The 16,588-nt window shown below is 41.2% G+C and overlaps 1 protein-coding gene across 1 annotated transcript in view; it reads right to left on the bottom strand.

Moving 5' to 3' along the window:
• Positions 1 to 168: 168 nt before the first annotated feature.
• The window catches only part of SEC23IP (SEC23 interacting protein), a 31,229-nt gene continuing 14,809 nt past the window's right edge, over positions 169 to 16,588 (bottom strand). The window contains 4 exon segments of the mRNA XM_065672389.1: positions 169 to 7,433; positions 10,580 to 10,679; positions 14,259 to 14,421; positions 15,947 to 16,132. Coding sequence (XP_065528461.1) covers positions 10,598 to 10,679; positions 14,259 to 14,421; positions 15,947 to 16,132 — 431 coding nt within the window. The 3' untranslated portion in view covers positions 169 to 7,433; positions 10,580 to 10,597.

The raw sequence follows: 16,588 nt of genomic DNA, 5'->3' as shown, positions 1-16,588 counted from the left end.
TACTGCAGACTTTAGGTTGATTTTTCCCATGAGTGGTTCACCTGTGCTGCTGTGCTTAGCATCTAAGTACCATGAAGCTCCCCTATCCGGGGACTAGGGCTCCCATGCATATAACCTTACAATCCACCAAAGCTTAATGAACACACATTTTAAAGAATTTCAAAGTAATTTAACCTTTCTCCATATCTTAGTTTATTCAGAAGATAGCAATAAAGAAAATCACACTATGATTACCTGATGTCTGAGGAGCTAAAGTATCTCTCACTCTCAACACCAAACGTGAGTTTTTAGGGTACAATTTGGGTCTGTTTCTATTTTCTAATACAAAGATCATTGCATATATATTATATATATATTCACATCAATATATGGATCATCATAATATAGATGATCGTATATGTGTGTGCACATATACACATGTAATATGCACATCAATGTACACAGGCATTAATACCTAACTGTTAGTTCTATATAGTTATTACCTCAGTTCAGTTACTAGTCTCCGGCAATAGCTCTTTTTATACAACAATCAAGCATCACTATTTTCTCAGTGTGTTATCTCCCAAGAGGATTCCACAACTCATTCAACACGAGATGTCATTATATCTCAATCAATACACTTGTCCCGCAATTCTATTAGCGAGGGATCTCCCACCGCCTAAACCCACATGTATTTGTAGAAAGGATGGTCTGGAAAACAACCTTAGTCTTTTTTATTGACAGAGCTCGGTTCTGAAAAAGTGGTTTCTGAACAAATCCTTTAGCTGAGACGCTTTGCAGGAATACTGCCACCTTCACAAAGCAGCCTTTGAGGTTATTTGTTTCGACTCTACAGCTGCAACTCCCATTTTTCACTCAGTACCACTGTCATTATTTTCTCCACATGTAGCCTCCACTGAGAAGCTAAGGGGGGGAAAAAAGACAAACTATTTGTCATGACATAGCTGTGCTCCCCTTCCCCTGGCTACTTTATATTGACAGAAAACTGAGCTCTGTTTCTCTGTTCCCTTCCATAGCTCCCCTCCCTCATCACTTAAGAGACTCTCCCTAGATGCTCCTTGGGCTACAGCTCATTATTTAGGAATTCAGAGCGTGTTTTCAGTCCGTTGTGCAGACGGAAAAACTGGGGAAAGGACAATCACATCTGAGCATCCTGCTATGCAAAGAACATCATGATCCCCTGGGCTACAAGCAGATGAGTAACTGAATGTTTCACAACATCCATAACAAGCCTTGGCTTAAGAAAACTTTACCTCTCCCTGCACTCTCTCTAGTTTCTGATTAAACCTGTTCACTACTCATGCACTCAGAGCAGTCTCAAGCATAATTACTGCTTCAGTTGCATTCATCAGGCCATTTTAACATGATTACATTAAACGTTACTTCAACATTCTTCTGGCAGAAAGGGAGACACGAGGTCAACTGCTTGCTTTCTTCTGCTCTCAGACCTGTTCTCTATTACCAGTTCTTAAACAGACACACTTCACTTTTGATTGCCTGAATATGTACGGATTCGAAGCTATTTTACTGACATACAAAATATGTTTCTTCTTTTATAAACTCCGTATGTAAAGGAAGCCTGGAGAGTCCTAGGATTTGAAAGCCATGGAGCTGAAAGCACCATTCCTTATGCGTATTGGGAGAGCTGTGTTTTAACTTCAAGAAGATGCATTACACAGGGTTCTTGTACCCTCCAAAGCAGCTCAGCTGAGTATTGCTGCTGTGAGCAAAACCTGAACTGATGATCACCTCTCTTTAGGTTGCTGAAAACTTCCACTGCAGAAATAAGACAAGATCTGCGGGCTTTGCAACAAAGGAAATGGAAGTTTATGTTTTTCTGTCCAGAGGTTGCTTTTGCAGTTAGGAATAAACTCTAAGAGGGAGCACAGACAATGGGAGTGCCGGTTGATGGTTGCACTGTCAGTCAGAGGTACCTCAACAGGCTGAAGAAATGGGAGGAGTCCTATGGAGTTCAGCAAAGGCAAGTACAAAGCCCTAGGTCTGGAGGTGAACAACCCTAGGCACTGGCACAGCCTGGAGGCTGACCAGTGGGAAAGCAGATCTAAAGGCCAAGTCCTGGGTCCTGGTGAATGGTGTGAATACCATCTACACTCCTGCTTTACCACTGTTTGCATCATGCAGCAAAAGAACATAATGTGCACTCACATACTTGCAGGTCTCTGGTCGAAACCCCACATGCAGGGTGGAGAACACTCTAAGTGATGCCTCAGATCCCAGTGAACTGTAGAAGTGCTTATCTTTCCCTCAGCCCCCTTCCCTATGCTGGCAGGGAGGCACCCAGGAGCTGTGTGGTACCCACAGCCTGTCTTCTGCTTTCCTTCATCTCCTCATCATCATGGGAAGATGGGAATCTATTAGACAACACAGCTAGTAACCCTCATCCAGATCACATAAAAACCTCTCACTGACTGGAAATGCTGAGTCCCAGCTGGTCTCTTTGTAATCATATTTATACTGGAGTGGTTCCATTAGCCTTAGGGAAGCTTTTGGGCTTTCTTGTAAAAGCCTGAATCACAATTATGAAAATCAGATAGAAATCTAGAGACAAGCTCATATTTTAAGAGTTGCTGTTACAAGGGTCTGAAAAGAACCACCAGACTGCTGCTATTAAATCAAAGTAAGCTGTGACTTACACCATTTCTGTTAAATAGCTACACCAAGAGCACTGAAATGGGAGCAGGCATTTGAAATAATATTTCCCACTATTAAGCAAGAATTCATGGGATGTTTTTCTATCACCACTGGGGAACACATTCAACTGACGACTAAAAAAAAAGCCCAGGAATACTTAGTTTGGTCTGAGAAAGACAGCACTCCTAAAACATACAGGGAGGAATCAGGGAGTGTTATTACAGAAACAGCACTTTAGGCAGAGTTTCTAACACATCTACCATACTGCAGATATGAAGTTATAAATATCCATTGGGAAAGGACCAGGACAAGTCCAGAAGCACAGTGACTGAAAACGTGCAGTGTTATGCAAGACATCTGCTAGCACAAGGTGAATTTATCTGATTATGCTTCTTTTCTGAAGAGATGTGCAAGGAGGTGCTCCCAGAACACAGAAACGTTCCCCAGCAGTAGAGGCAATGGCTTCTGAAACAGCAAGAGAGAAGCAGCGCGCAAAAGGTCTTTCAAATGAAAGTTTGCAGTGGAAGATCCAATTTCATTCACACATTCTTTTGGAAATTAGAGCCTCCCATTTTTTCTTGGAATTCATGCATAAAACTTTCCACCTGAAGATTTAATCTTCCACAAGGTCTTAATGCAAAACTGGACTTGGCATTTGGAAGGAGTATCCAGAAACATGTGACCTTTGAATGAAAGCTGATTAGTTTTTCATTTCTCTGCTTGTTTCTTTTTATCAGTTTACTCTGCACATTGTGTACTTTTTCTGTCTGTGCACTTCACTTTTTCTGTGGCTTCAGGTGGGAAACAGACCCAACAACCTTTGGTTCCTGCACACCTTCTCTGTTGCAATGCCATGAGGATGAAGCCCTTGTGGAAAAGAAGAGTCAGTGGAAGCACTTTCAGCCTTCAATGACCTTACTTTCAAAGAATATACAATTTAACAGACTTAAAGAGAAATAAAATCAACACTTGGTTACCAGTGGGCTTATCTGGAAGCATCCATGCCATTCAACACTGCAGTTTCCTCACAGGACAGTAAAGGCATTTGCTTTTCAACACTTGCGCCAAACAAAGCACCGTATCTTCTCAACAGCCTTCAGATCTTCATAAATGTCTTCAGACACGGGTTTGGGCACAGAGATAGTCTCCCATTATACAAATAAAATCAGGCTGCATCAGAGCAGCAGTGGGAAGCATCAGGTTCAGAAGATCCTCCAGAGAACACTTAGCATTAACATGTTAACTGTAGGAAATATTGATTTAAATAGCCAAGCTAACCTCAGGGCACCAGTCTTTCATCAGTGGGTAGGACACAGGTGGCATTACTTAGAGCATCACATTCATAGCCCAGGGGACTTGTTTTCTCTGACTGCAGCATTTCTTAGAGCAGCTTGTTGTTAAGACTATAATGATGACTATCTGTCCCCAAATAACACTGCAGGTTTTCACGAGTAGGAATTGAGATAAAGTCACAGAATCATAGAACAGTTTGTACAGGCCCTTGTAAAAAGCCCCTCCCCAGATTTTGTGTCACCTCTTCAGGCACTGGAGCTGCTCTAACCTCTGCCTTTAAGGAGCCTTATCTTCTCCAGGCTGAACCAGCCCAGCTCTCTAGGCCTGGCTCCAGAGCAGAGCTGCTCCAGCCCTCGCAACACCTTCATGGCCTCCTCTGGATTCACTGCAACAGGTTCACGCCCCTCTTGTGCTGTTGCCCCAGAGCTGGACACAGGACTCTTTAGGAAAGTCACAGAGCTGCACAGGGCAAGACGAATCTTCCACTTCACACCCTATCAGGTGGTTTCTGTCAGCAAGAATTACTCACACATTTTTAACCTGATACGAGCAACTTTGACTTTTGCCTCTGCATGAGCTACTACATGGTGATCTGGCTCAAGGATGCTTTAAGCACTAAGTACAACTACACCACAGGAGCTGTCTCTTGGGTTAGGCAGGTGGTGCCAGCATCACTTTGCACCTCACACCACACTTGTCCCAGTATTTCTGCATACCTCCATGAGCCTATTAGCACAACTCCATTCAATGCAGCACTGCCCATCACCCCAGTCTGTATTTTCATATTAGTGCCAGCTGTAGACACACCATCAGGGCTGCAGAACACAGCCAGGATTTACCCTCCTCACATGAAAACCTTTAATTTAAAGCCCATAGGTAAGCAGCTAAAAAGCCACCAGGGGTGGGTGGTGGTTTCTGGGGGGATCCTAGAGCCCTGAGCCTAAGAGTACTGATGTGAATGTTTTAAGTACTAACACCACAGTAGAATCAAGCACTTCGCTCCCACCACACCACCCCAGCTGCTCCTTCCCCACTCCTGTCTCTATTTTCCAATAAGTTAATTTAGATAGTTTCACCTTAAACTCTCAATCCTCTTTTCCCTGAAGTCTGAAGCAGTGCTTAAGCCAGGGCAGAATCAAAGTAGCAATGGGATGGTTCTAATTCCCAGCACTCCAGGGTAGGTGAATATTTCCCCTTCTTTTCTTGTGCTGTTATACCCTACTACACAGATACTTTGATTTTAAAAATGTAAAAATCTGTAAGTCAAAATAAATAAAACTCAACAAGCCTACAGCAATATATATATATACACACACACATCAGAGGCTGTGCTGTACATGGTCTGCCTAATAAGTTGTTGCAGCATGCTGAGGAAGTCATACATCCATCTGTAGCAATGGAAACTCAGTCTTTAAACTCCATTTGTTTTACAGTTTCTCTTTGGCCCGTATAATCATTGTTATGCTGCCATTTTTCCTTCCTTAATGTCTGAACTTCCCTTTTCTTTTGAGGAAGCACTAGCTACTGTAGCTGCAAATTTTTGTCTAATTAGAACCAATTTTAATGCTATATTCCCAAAACAATTCCCCCATCCAGATGGTCCTCATTTACTTAGCAATATCATCCTGTGCATCTTTCCATTGCAAAATAAGCTCCTTGCCAGCCAGGGTCCCCCATGCAGCACCACTTCTCACACACTCGGAGAATTTTATTGTACCTTGGTGCTGCTGTTGCCTAACCTGGGGGCTCTATCACAGCCCATCAGCTCTACAGTAGAAGAAGAAAGTGAACAAGACACCATCAGAGGTATTTAAGCATAGTCATCAATTAGTCAGTGCTGCACAGAGATTATAAATACGTGTACAACCTTCCACTCCATGATACTTCAGATAAAAAGGAAGCCACTGGTTGAGGCTTATGGTCTTCTGTTGGGTTGTAAAGCCTAGGAAGCTTGGCCTTCAGAGGTTGATTTAAAAAGATACAAATATATTTTCTCTGGATAAAAAGCAAGATGTCCAGCAAAGTCTTCAGTCTTGAGAAGCCAAACAGGAAAATCTTGCTGTCTTCAACTATCTAACATGGGAGTACAAGAGAATACATAGACATTATTCTTGAAGACACACAGACAAAGGACAAGAGGCAATAGACATAAGGTCCACCAGGAAATTGCAATTGTATATTAGAAAAAAGAATTATAATTACAGCAGTCAAGCATCAGAATAGAGCCCAGAGAAGAGAAATATCTCCATCCTTGAGCACGGCCCTAAGTCACTCTTGCTTTGAGCAGGCAAGTAGGACTAAGTAAGCTCTCCAGAGGTGCCTTCCAACCTATTTTTGGTGATGAAATACAAACCCTTACATATACACACTGGAAATAAGGTATTTTTAATTATAACCAAAATATATAAACAATATGTGTATTTTACATCTATTAAAACCCCCCCCAAAAAAAACCCAACAAAGGCCTTTCAACATTCATTTACTGACATAATGAGGCAAATAGTCAGCAGCAAGGTTCAGTCACTAATATTAAAAAAAGCCACAGTTTGCATGTCAGTTGAAGCCAGAGGAAAGCTACAGAAGCTCAGTATTCAAAGGATTTCATACTACTCAACTCATCTCAATTTCATTACATGAGAACAGAGTCTGGATTGCATCATTATCTAGTACCCCTAAGCTTCAGATTACTCCATTTACATTAACTGTTTTGAGATATTAAACTGCAAAGTCAGGGCATTTTAGTTCTCGCACCTGCAGCCTAGCTTCACTAAGATTAACTACCAGATCAAAATGTTGTTTTAAATTGTTCTTCATTTCAGGCGACGTGAACACTGAACCGGCTGTAACAAGCTTCTAACGTTTTCAAAATCAAAGGTTCATTTTTGCTTAAAAAAACCCCACAATAAAACTCTTAACAGAGGCTTAAAAAGGTCTTTATAAAATAATCTCCATCACACCACAGTAAGAAAATTATTATGATTGCTAGTTTTTAGTAAATATGAACTGTTTGGTGTAATCTGTATTAAAGATGGTTACAACTACAGTTCGTTTCTGAAAGATGGATGAACAAATGTATCAAGAAAAGCAGATTTTTGCTATTTCTCAACACGTCATTTTTAATAAGGACATGCTGCCTTGCTAGGCAAAGCATGTTTGACAGCCAGCTGAGACAGGAAAGCTGAAGGAGAGAAGCAATGATCTGCATGCCAAAAGCAAACCCCCTCTTCGGCGATCACTTTATATACATGGCAACTGTACAATTAAACTGATTTCAGGTCAACATTGGGTGATTCCATTCATCTCTTGAATGACAGTGCTGATCATCTCAAAATGCAAGTTTGCTTGAAGTGACACATGAAGGTAGAACGTGAGCAAGTTCTGGACTGGCACAAAAAGAGTCTGATGCTTAAGCTGTCATCTGTGCCCATGAAAACACTAGGTGTTGTTCAAAGAGTTTTTCACTAGGTCTCTCAGGGCAACAGGTATGGCTGTGCAGAGAAAACAGAACATGTACACATGGAAATAAGAAATTTATCAAGTTTTCTATTCCTGCAGTATTAATAACATTAAATATGCCAACATTCAAGAAGACTCAGTACAATAAGCTCTGCAATATACTTTTTATGGACACAAATTGGCAATCAGTTACAAACAGAAAGAGCTCACAACTGCTCACAGGATGTCACCACTATACATTGTAATTACCTACTGGATTCTTTAAGTTATGGTAATAAACTATCGTACTCTAAATATTTAGAGATAGAAATAAAGATGAGACAGTTTATATATCCAAGCTTTAATATGCTGGTGCACTCTCCTCCCTCCCTGGAGCCCTCTTAAAAGGGCTGTAAAAATAGGAATAATAGAACATATAGTGACTTGAACAAATACTCTAACCAAGACAGTGAAAGATACTCCTATCAATCTAAGCAAAAGATGCTAATGGTGGCTATGCTTTACTAAAGGACTACATTCTCATTTGCAAAAGTCGCTTAAAAACACGTGTTTTTAGCTTCCTTTCAACCAAAATAGATACAAAAAAAAATAAAACTCCAATTTATGTGTTCAAGTTGTCCTGAAGATTTCTCTACATTGTTTATATGGAACCCTTTACTACCAGCTCACTAAGAACAGCTTTAAGATGACCTAGAAGAGCTGAATCAAGTCACTTATACAAAATAAAAGAACTCAGGAGGTTTTAATCCCATGTGTGCTCTCTTATCAGTGACTAGAAGCAAACAGGTATTGGTAGCTACTCACCAGCTTTAAATGCAATAAATTCTTCTCATGTGTAATTTTAGCCAAGATAGTTAATGCTACTGACTCAATTTAGCTAAGAGTAGGTTACTAGTAGATGTCAAGAAAAACCTGCCAAGACAGAACACTACATAAATATGCTGTGCAACAGATTGTGTGCAGCAATGACCCTCTGCTTTCAAGCTTCATCCTCCATATGATGAAGTACAGTGGCACCTTCATTCCTCTTCTGCTCTTAAGAACACTGGTCAACTCCCTTTATTCTTCCAAAGGAAAAGGATCAGCTAACTCAGACAAGAGAGGAAACCAAACATATAGCTCCTTCCCTTAGCCTGCCTCTGCTAAATTACCACAGTCTCAAAGAAGCTCATGGTGCTCTTGGACAGTGCAGATCCTTCTAAGATCAACTTTCCCACGAAGAGATAAGCAGGCTGTAGATTCTGCCTCTTCCACTCTGCTGACAGCAGGCACCATGAAATTAAGCTGCACAGCAAGAGACAGCTCTGAACGTCAAAGCAGGGATGTGCTCAGGTCTCTTCATTCAAAACATGAAAAGTATGAATTGGAGCCCAGAGCCACCTTTGGCATTCACTCTTTCCCTTGAGCAGCCTACAGTAGAGAGAGGCTGTTTCTAAATGTAATCTAGAGAGGTAAGTGGCTGTTGCTGTCCTAGGCACTACTGTATAATCCATTATCTTCATACTACCACCCTTCACATTTGAAGGTCTTAAAGGAAAAAAGAAACTATGCCAACCTTACCTGACTACTGCCTAACACAGGGGGACAATGTTTCTTTTCCATGCTGGAAGACTTACATGGCAATATTTGACATTTCTTTTTATGTAAAAAAGATCCCAGTCTTGTAGCATGCAGCCTTCCCCAGATACAACCTGTCATTAAGCACGTTCCAGTGGGCCCTAAATGCTCTCTCATTTAAGCCTCTGGGATCTGAATCCTCATCTCAAATGCTGTTCAGTCAAGGAAGTGTCAAGAGGAGTTCTGAGCAATTCCTTATAGTATTACAATCACAGAGACTTCCTTGACTGTGCTTTGTTGCATGACATCCTCCTAATCCTTCCTCTGTGTGGTTCTCAATGAAAAATAGAATTATCCCAGCAACAAACACACTTTTAGCTCTGCGGTGATAAATTATCACTTCCCATGCTCCCCTCCACGAGACAAAGTTATTTCTGTAGCACTAAGCTTCACATGCTTTCACCCTAAACAGTCATCAATAAAAGCAGAGAAAAATATTCCGCAGCTATGACTTGAGACTCTGCATAAGGCACTGTGATAACTGACACACCACTGGCAGAGCTGTGCAGCCAGACACTGCCTTCTCCCTATTTTTTGGCCATGCTTTCAAAACTGCATTGGATCAGCTATGACACTTCATTTTAAAAAGATGCTATCAACTGACTATCAGAGCATTCTGTTTCAAAAGACTACTAAAACTGTGCTAGCATTGAAGGTATCTAGAACATTCCTCTGAAATGTCAAGTATTTCTCTTCATACTGGGTATATGTGCACTGTGACATTTTCAGTTCTTCTGAGAAATGGAGAAATACATCAGAAACTATCTTCTTGTATAATTCCAAAAAGGCAAGATGCATGCTTCTTCCTCCATGCCTCTCAAAAGAGAGTACAGTTTTTTCTACAACATCCAGTGGTGCAATCTGGTAGAGATCCTCAGTTAGGAAATACAGGTCTTAAAAATACCTACAAGTATATTTCAGATTTAAGAGACCCAATTATATTGCATCTTTCTTTTCAAAGTGAACCAACTTCCATGCTATAACATTTCATCTGTTCTACTGCAATTCTTAAGCTATATAAAGATAACAAAATACTGGCATATAGAGAGGTCTTATTCAGTAGTTTATCAATATTAATGTTTAACACCTTTTTGGGAGACAAGCAACTTCTTCCCTGCATATGTGCGCACAAGCAGTCAAACCAATACAACCATACAGACATAACAGCAGAACACTGTTGATGCTCTTTAATTTACTTCACTGTAAACACAGTTTCATCATGCCCAATATCATCAAGTTTTCCTATGCTTGTACATTCACTGAATGACTGAAGTAGGGGAGAAACATGATAAAGAGAGGTCATATTTTTTGACATATTTGTACTGGCAATTATTCTCCCATACCAAAAACTCTTAACATCAGGTATCTTTCAGGAATGAAGGAGGGAAGAACTTGAATACTTCTCCTGCATTTAAGGCTAGAAATTGTTTACGGCATCAAAATGACACTTTTTGGCTGCCTGCTTTGTAATTTAAACTTCAGAGGAAAAAGCTGATGTAAAGACACCCAAGTTGCAGCCGAGTTTGGTATGAGTACATAAGTTATATTAGAACAAACTTACAATTCATGTTTCTACATATCAGTGCTGTGGCTGCTCAGGCTGGATATTCATAGTCCTGTATATTTCTTTGAGAAACAGCAAGGCAGTGTCTTCAGATCCCCTGTGAAGAAAAGAAGAAGAAAAAAGTGTTATGTTAGTACTGCCCATGTTTCATTTCTTGTAAACCAAGCTTCATCCCACTCCAGCTCTCTAAAATGTTTGTGCACCCTACTGTGCCCTGATACTTACCTTTCAGGAACATGACCAACTTCCTTCAAGCTCAAACTCTTCATCAGCTTTGCATTATTTCTGCTATCCTTTCTTTAGCGCATTCCCCCCCACCCACAGCTCTGTCCTCCCTAGCTTACCATGCTCCAACTCAAAACCCCCTTCTCTACTCACTTCTTTGATCTTACTCATTTGGCTTAAATTTCCTCAATCTATTGCTTTTTGTCTACAGTGAGCTCCTGAATATATTCCACCATGAATACACTCTACTTGTCAAGGCTTTCTTCCTCTACTTGTGCTACTGCATCTATCAGCCCAATGTCAAAATTCACCTTTGCCACTTCTGTCAGCAATATTCTAATGCTTCTCTCCCAACTGGCTGGCCCTTCCTTGTAAACAGACTATATAATAGACCATAGTCTTCATCTCTTCCTTGCCACTAAAAAGTAAGGAAGTTCTTGAATAATTTAAAGCCTAATATAATTCAAGTGTCATGCTTCCAAGTGGCTGTTTTCCGTCTTTTCAAAGTCAAAGCTTGATGCTATCTGAATTTAAGCTGAACATCCACAGATTTATCTTATGCATCTATAAAACGTTATTCAAAACAATACCAGTATAAAACAGAGACAACCCCTGTAAAAAATAACAAAGATAAACATGCAAATGTTAACAAAGTTCCAAAGCTGGAGGTAAGGGCAGCTTTCCTGGGATTTTAGAAGAAATTATATAGGGAGACAGTAAAGGTGATTTAGATGGTTGGTCAGAACTGTTATACTCCAAATGTGAAGAACATCATCTACAGAGCTCCAGTGAAGAGTTACATGTGCCAGCCAAGGAGATACAGATATTATCCACAATTGAGCACAGAGATAGTAACACATTTCATGGTGGTCTCTGCTATTAAATGAGTAAACAAATAAGCAAGCAGAAGGATCAATACAGAAGCTTTGTTCACATTTGGTCATTAATCATTGTGCTTTATCTTCCTTACTTGAACGACAAAAAAATAAGCTATAGGTAGCAGGTTTGTAAATCCTAGCAAGGATCGGCTGCCGCCTTGTGGAAAAGAACTCCTTGTTCCTTCAACTCTACCTGTGAAACAGCACTGCCACCACTGGGTCACAGACTAATCAGGAGACCGGCTAGAGCTCAGTGCTCAGCCAGCCAGTGCACATCAGTATCGATACGTAGCCCTGAAAACCAGTCCTCCGGCTGCCACTGATCTTCACAATGTACATGAGCAATACTGATACGTTCATAGGATTCTTCAGGTAATGCTTTCGATTCCTTATTTGAACCTCTGGAAACATGCCTGCTTCTAAAAATTCTCAGCTATTGAAAATCAAAACCTTTAAAAGTAGTGTAGAACACCACACATTCGGCACCTGCTAAACTTAAAACAAGAGACCGATCACTTCTCCCTCACCAGCACCTTTCTGCACAGCTCAGCAACTGACACCAAGCTTGTCTATTACATATAAAGATGTTGTTGTGTTGTTAAAAAGGGCAAATACTACAGACCAATAGGTACTGCTCTTCCTGTAATTAGAATTACATCTTTCTCCACTTGAATGACAGAATCACAGAACAGGCTTTGACTTACAATGGACCCTAGAGCTCATCCAGTTTCAACCCTCACACCACGGGCAGGGACCCCTTCCTCTAGAGCAGCTTGCTCCAAGCCCCTGTGTCCAACCTGGCCTTGAACACTGCCAGGGATGGGGCAGCCACAGCTTCTCCGGGGACCCTGTGACAGCGCCTCAGCACCCTCACAGGGAAGAGCTTCTGCCTAAAAGCTCACCTCAATCTCCCCTCTGGCAGGTTCAAGCCATTCCCCTTGGCCTGTCCCTACAGGCCCTTATCCGAAGCCCCTCTGCAGGTTTCCTGTAGCCCCTTTAGGCACTGGAGCTGCTCTAAGGTCTCCCCTTAAGGAGCCTTCTCTTCTCCAGGCTGAATGAGCCCAGCTCTCTCAGCCTGGCTCCAGAGCAGAGCTGCTCCACCCCTCACAGCATCTCCATGGCCTCCTCTGGACTCGCTCCAACAGCTCCACATCCCTTTTGTGTTGCTGCCCCAGAACTGGATGCAGGACTGCAGGGACAGTCCCATGAGAGTTGACTGGAGAGGCAGAATTACCTCCCTTGACCTGCTGGTCACTATTCTTTTGATGTAGCTCAGGATAAGGCTGGCTTTCTGGCTTTTGTGTTCATTTGAAACACATAAGCACTTAAAAAAAAGTAAATCCAAATCCAGATAAGGCAATGGTGTACTACAGCTCTGACTACATGAAAATACCAAACTCTGCTTCTTGTTCTATAAATGGCTCTGTATATGAGCAACCACTGTATACAAGTAGTAAATTAGAACCACCCAAATTTACAGGAAGTTTCACTGTGCATTTTCTCTTTTATTTCTTTTGTTAATATGTGATAGCAAAGCATCAGTATAGAGCAATTTCATTCCTACACAAAGAAGTAATAAAGTTTTACTACACGCTGTCTAATATAACAATTCACGAAGGAATTATAGTTGAAAAAGTACAGTTGTCAAAACGCTCACAGAGCTCTCCTTGTTTTGGAAATGACTGTAGCTAAAGGTATGTGTTTTGAGTCTCAGCATATAATGTCGTTACTGTGGAAAGGACAATACATTTATTCAGTTTGTACTAAAGCAGAATTAGATCAGCTAAGAGTGACATCTAGGTGTGATGCCTTGAGAGTGGCATTGCTGCACAGTCACACATACCCTTTACCTTCATACCCAAGTTGTCTCAATTTTATAACTCTTGAGCATCTAGAGTGTAACATATTTATAATCTCCCCAGGGAAGTGGGAGATTTCCCAGTGTTCAACACTGAAGATTTGGCTGGACATCTAGTCTAAGTCATGCTTGCTCATTAAGGTTGGACCGCATGATCCTTAAGGTCCCTTCCAACCTGGCATTCCATGATTCTACAGAATTTATCTTTTCGCTATGCCTGTGTAAAAAGGCAACATCTTTCCAAACAAGAGGCCATTTCAGAGTTAAGTGATACAGCCTCCTATCCAACTCTGCAGTCATCTTTTCCAAATGTTTAAATTACAAAGACCCAGAAAACTCAGGGCTGAAGTCATATGCATACACATCGATCACTGGAATAACTCCTGTTCCGGCTGCTTTATAATTGGTTAGTCCTTCTACAACCCTTCTCAAATCAGCAGTAGCCTGAAAAATAGATCTGTGTATATAAACCTATATTATTTTTGTCAAAATGTGCTTGAAGTGAAACACTAGGGCATGATTTTTGACAGACGTCACCTGGGTTTTCATCATAAACACCAAGACAGGAAACATGATTGCAACTATCATCAGATTGGTCACAGGTAAATAACAGACAATAGAAGCAAGATAAATGGCAGGCATGTTATCAACATTTAAAGATAATACAGTTATCTCAGACAAGCAGTACTTATAGAATCACAAGTATCCCTCTTACCAGTAGCACAAATGACTCTGTAAAGCAAAAAGGTATTCATTGAAGCTTTCTATTGGTTTTTCTTGTAGAACATAATCAATCCGACGTCCTCCATTTAGCATTCCAACCTTTACTTGATAATCTTCATCTTTTGGAGGGTCTGGACTTTCAGTGACCTTTTCAGCTGAAATTAGAGTTTAAGATTTAAACTATTTTCAAGCACAGCCTGCTTGACTGTAATCAAGAAACATCACCCATTTTCCCTGGTTTGATTTCCAAGTGCTTCCAATAAGACAATAATAACAGCCTTAACTGACAAGCACACCCTGCATAATTGAGAAAGGTTACTGGAACTATAGGCTTATTTCTTTCAGAAGAGTATAAACAGAGTGTATTTGAAGAACAGCTCACAAACTAGCAGCTGAGCAATTTTAAAACCAAACCTGTGTTAATACATGGCAGATCCAGTCATTCCACAAGTTAATAACCTCAAGTAATACATTTTTACATCCCCCTTTCATAGAATCAATCACTATCCTCAATTTAAACTAGAAGGAATGCTTTGGTTTTGTAAGTACAGACAAAGGCAGCACCATGAAACACCAACAGTTAATTCACAACTGGGAAACCTGCCCTTGGTGTCATTAGGGGTAATATTTATATCCAACTTAAGATTGTCTTCTTCAACAGCATTTTTTTCTCTTCAAGTACACACTTAAATGCTTCTTAGCTCATCCTAAAACCTCAGCAGAACACTACTAAAGAGATTAAATCTCACAAATGTTTATTTGCATTAATTTGCCCTGAGGAGAAAGAAAACACAACTGATTTAGAAACCTGCCCTTCCAGCAGAAAGTTGAAAGGTTATAGAAACTCAATCCTAAAATACCCTTCAGTAAAAGTTATTAACTTCTCCTTTCCTAATAGAAAAAAAAAATACAGCAGTAGATCGGCCCAGGAAGGAGCCCACACTGGAGCAGGGGGATGCCTGAAGGAGGCTGTGACTCCATGGGAAGCCCATGCTGGAGTAGGTTTGCTGGCAGGAGCTACGACCTCTGCAGGGGACCCACACTGGAGCAGCTTGCTCCTGAAGGGCTGAACCCCATGGAAGGGGCCCATGCTGGAGCAGTTCATGAAGAACTGCAGCCTGTGGGAAGAACTCACGTTGGAGGAGTCCATGGAGGACTGTCTCCTGTGGGAGGGACTCCATGCTGGAACAGGGGAAGTGTGAGGAGTCCCCCCCGATGAGAAAGGAGTGGCAGACACAATGTGTGATGAACTGATGAACATCATTCCCATCCCCCTGCACCAATGGGGAGGAGGAGGTAGAGAAAACTATGAGTGAAGTTAAGCCTGGGAAGAAGGAAAGGGTGGGGAAAGGTGCTTTAAGATTCAGCTTCTTTCTTATAACCTTCCTCTGATTTGACTGGTAATAAGTTTAACTAGTTTCCCTAAGTCTGGCTTGCCCTTGACAGTAATCGGTGAGCGATCTCTCCCTGTCATTATCTCAGCCCATGAGCCCTTCATACATATTTCCTCTCCCCTGGCCAGTTGAGTGACAGAGCACCTTTGGTGGTTACCTGGCACCTAGCACAGAGGCCTCCTTAACAGGGTCAGGAAAACCAAGAGCAAGCCATCACTAGGATACTTAAGTTTCTTCTCATCTGATATTGACAAGTTAGAAGAGAAACCATGATGTGTCTACATACCTTCTACCACTTGTTTTTCTTCCTCCTCTTTAATTTGATTAGCTACTTTCTCCAGTTCTTCTTGCAGTTGAGATGAAGACGTATGAGCACGTGCAAATTCATTCAGGGTCTGCCATGCACTCTTCAAAGAGCTAATAAAACCCTGTTTCAGATCAGAACCCATACGAGAGAGAGAGTCTTTCAACTCTAAGATGGGGGGAAAAAGGAGGGGAAAAAAAAGTCACCACAGGAGAAAGATGTAAAATTATAAACTAAAATCAGAATGATGAAACCCTGTTTCTCCTAATAATTGGGATGCTTGTTGAGAAACAGGCTGCTAGGTCATGAATATGTGTTTCTTGCTTCTCTATTCAAACAGGATTAAGTGAAATGCAATTAATGCACCATTGATTTCTCACTGAATGGGTCAATGAGTTAAAACCTACTAGCACAGGAAACAGTCCAACAGCCTCCATATCCAGAAGGGTCCACAAAAATAGCTTCACCAGCTAACCCCTGACCACCACCCCCCACAATCACTCCTAACATCCTATACTAAAAGGAGGGTATAGAGAGAGTAGTTTCAAACTCCAACAGAGCAGAAGAGCCCGCAAGAGCTGCCAAAGTGACTTGCAGTAGCAGCGGTTTAGAGAAACACTCCCA

Source organism: Lathamus discolor, chromosome 3 (genome assembly GCF_037157495.1).
Source record: "Lathamus discolor isolate bLatDis1 chromosome 3, bLatDis1.hap1, whole genome shotgun sequence".
Lineage (NCBI taxonomy): Eukaryota > Metazoa > Chordata > Aves > Psittaciformes > Psittacidae > Lathamus > Lathamus discolor.
This window is presented reverse-complemented; position numbering and strand designations above follow the sequence as displayed.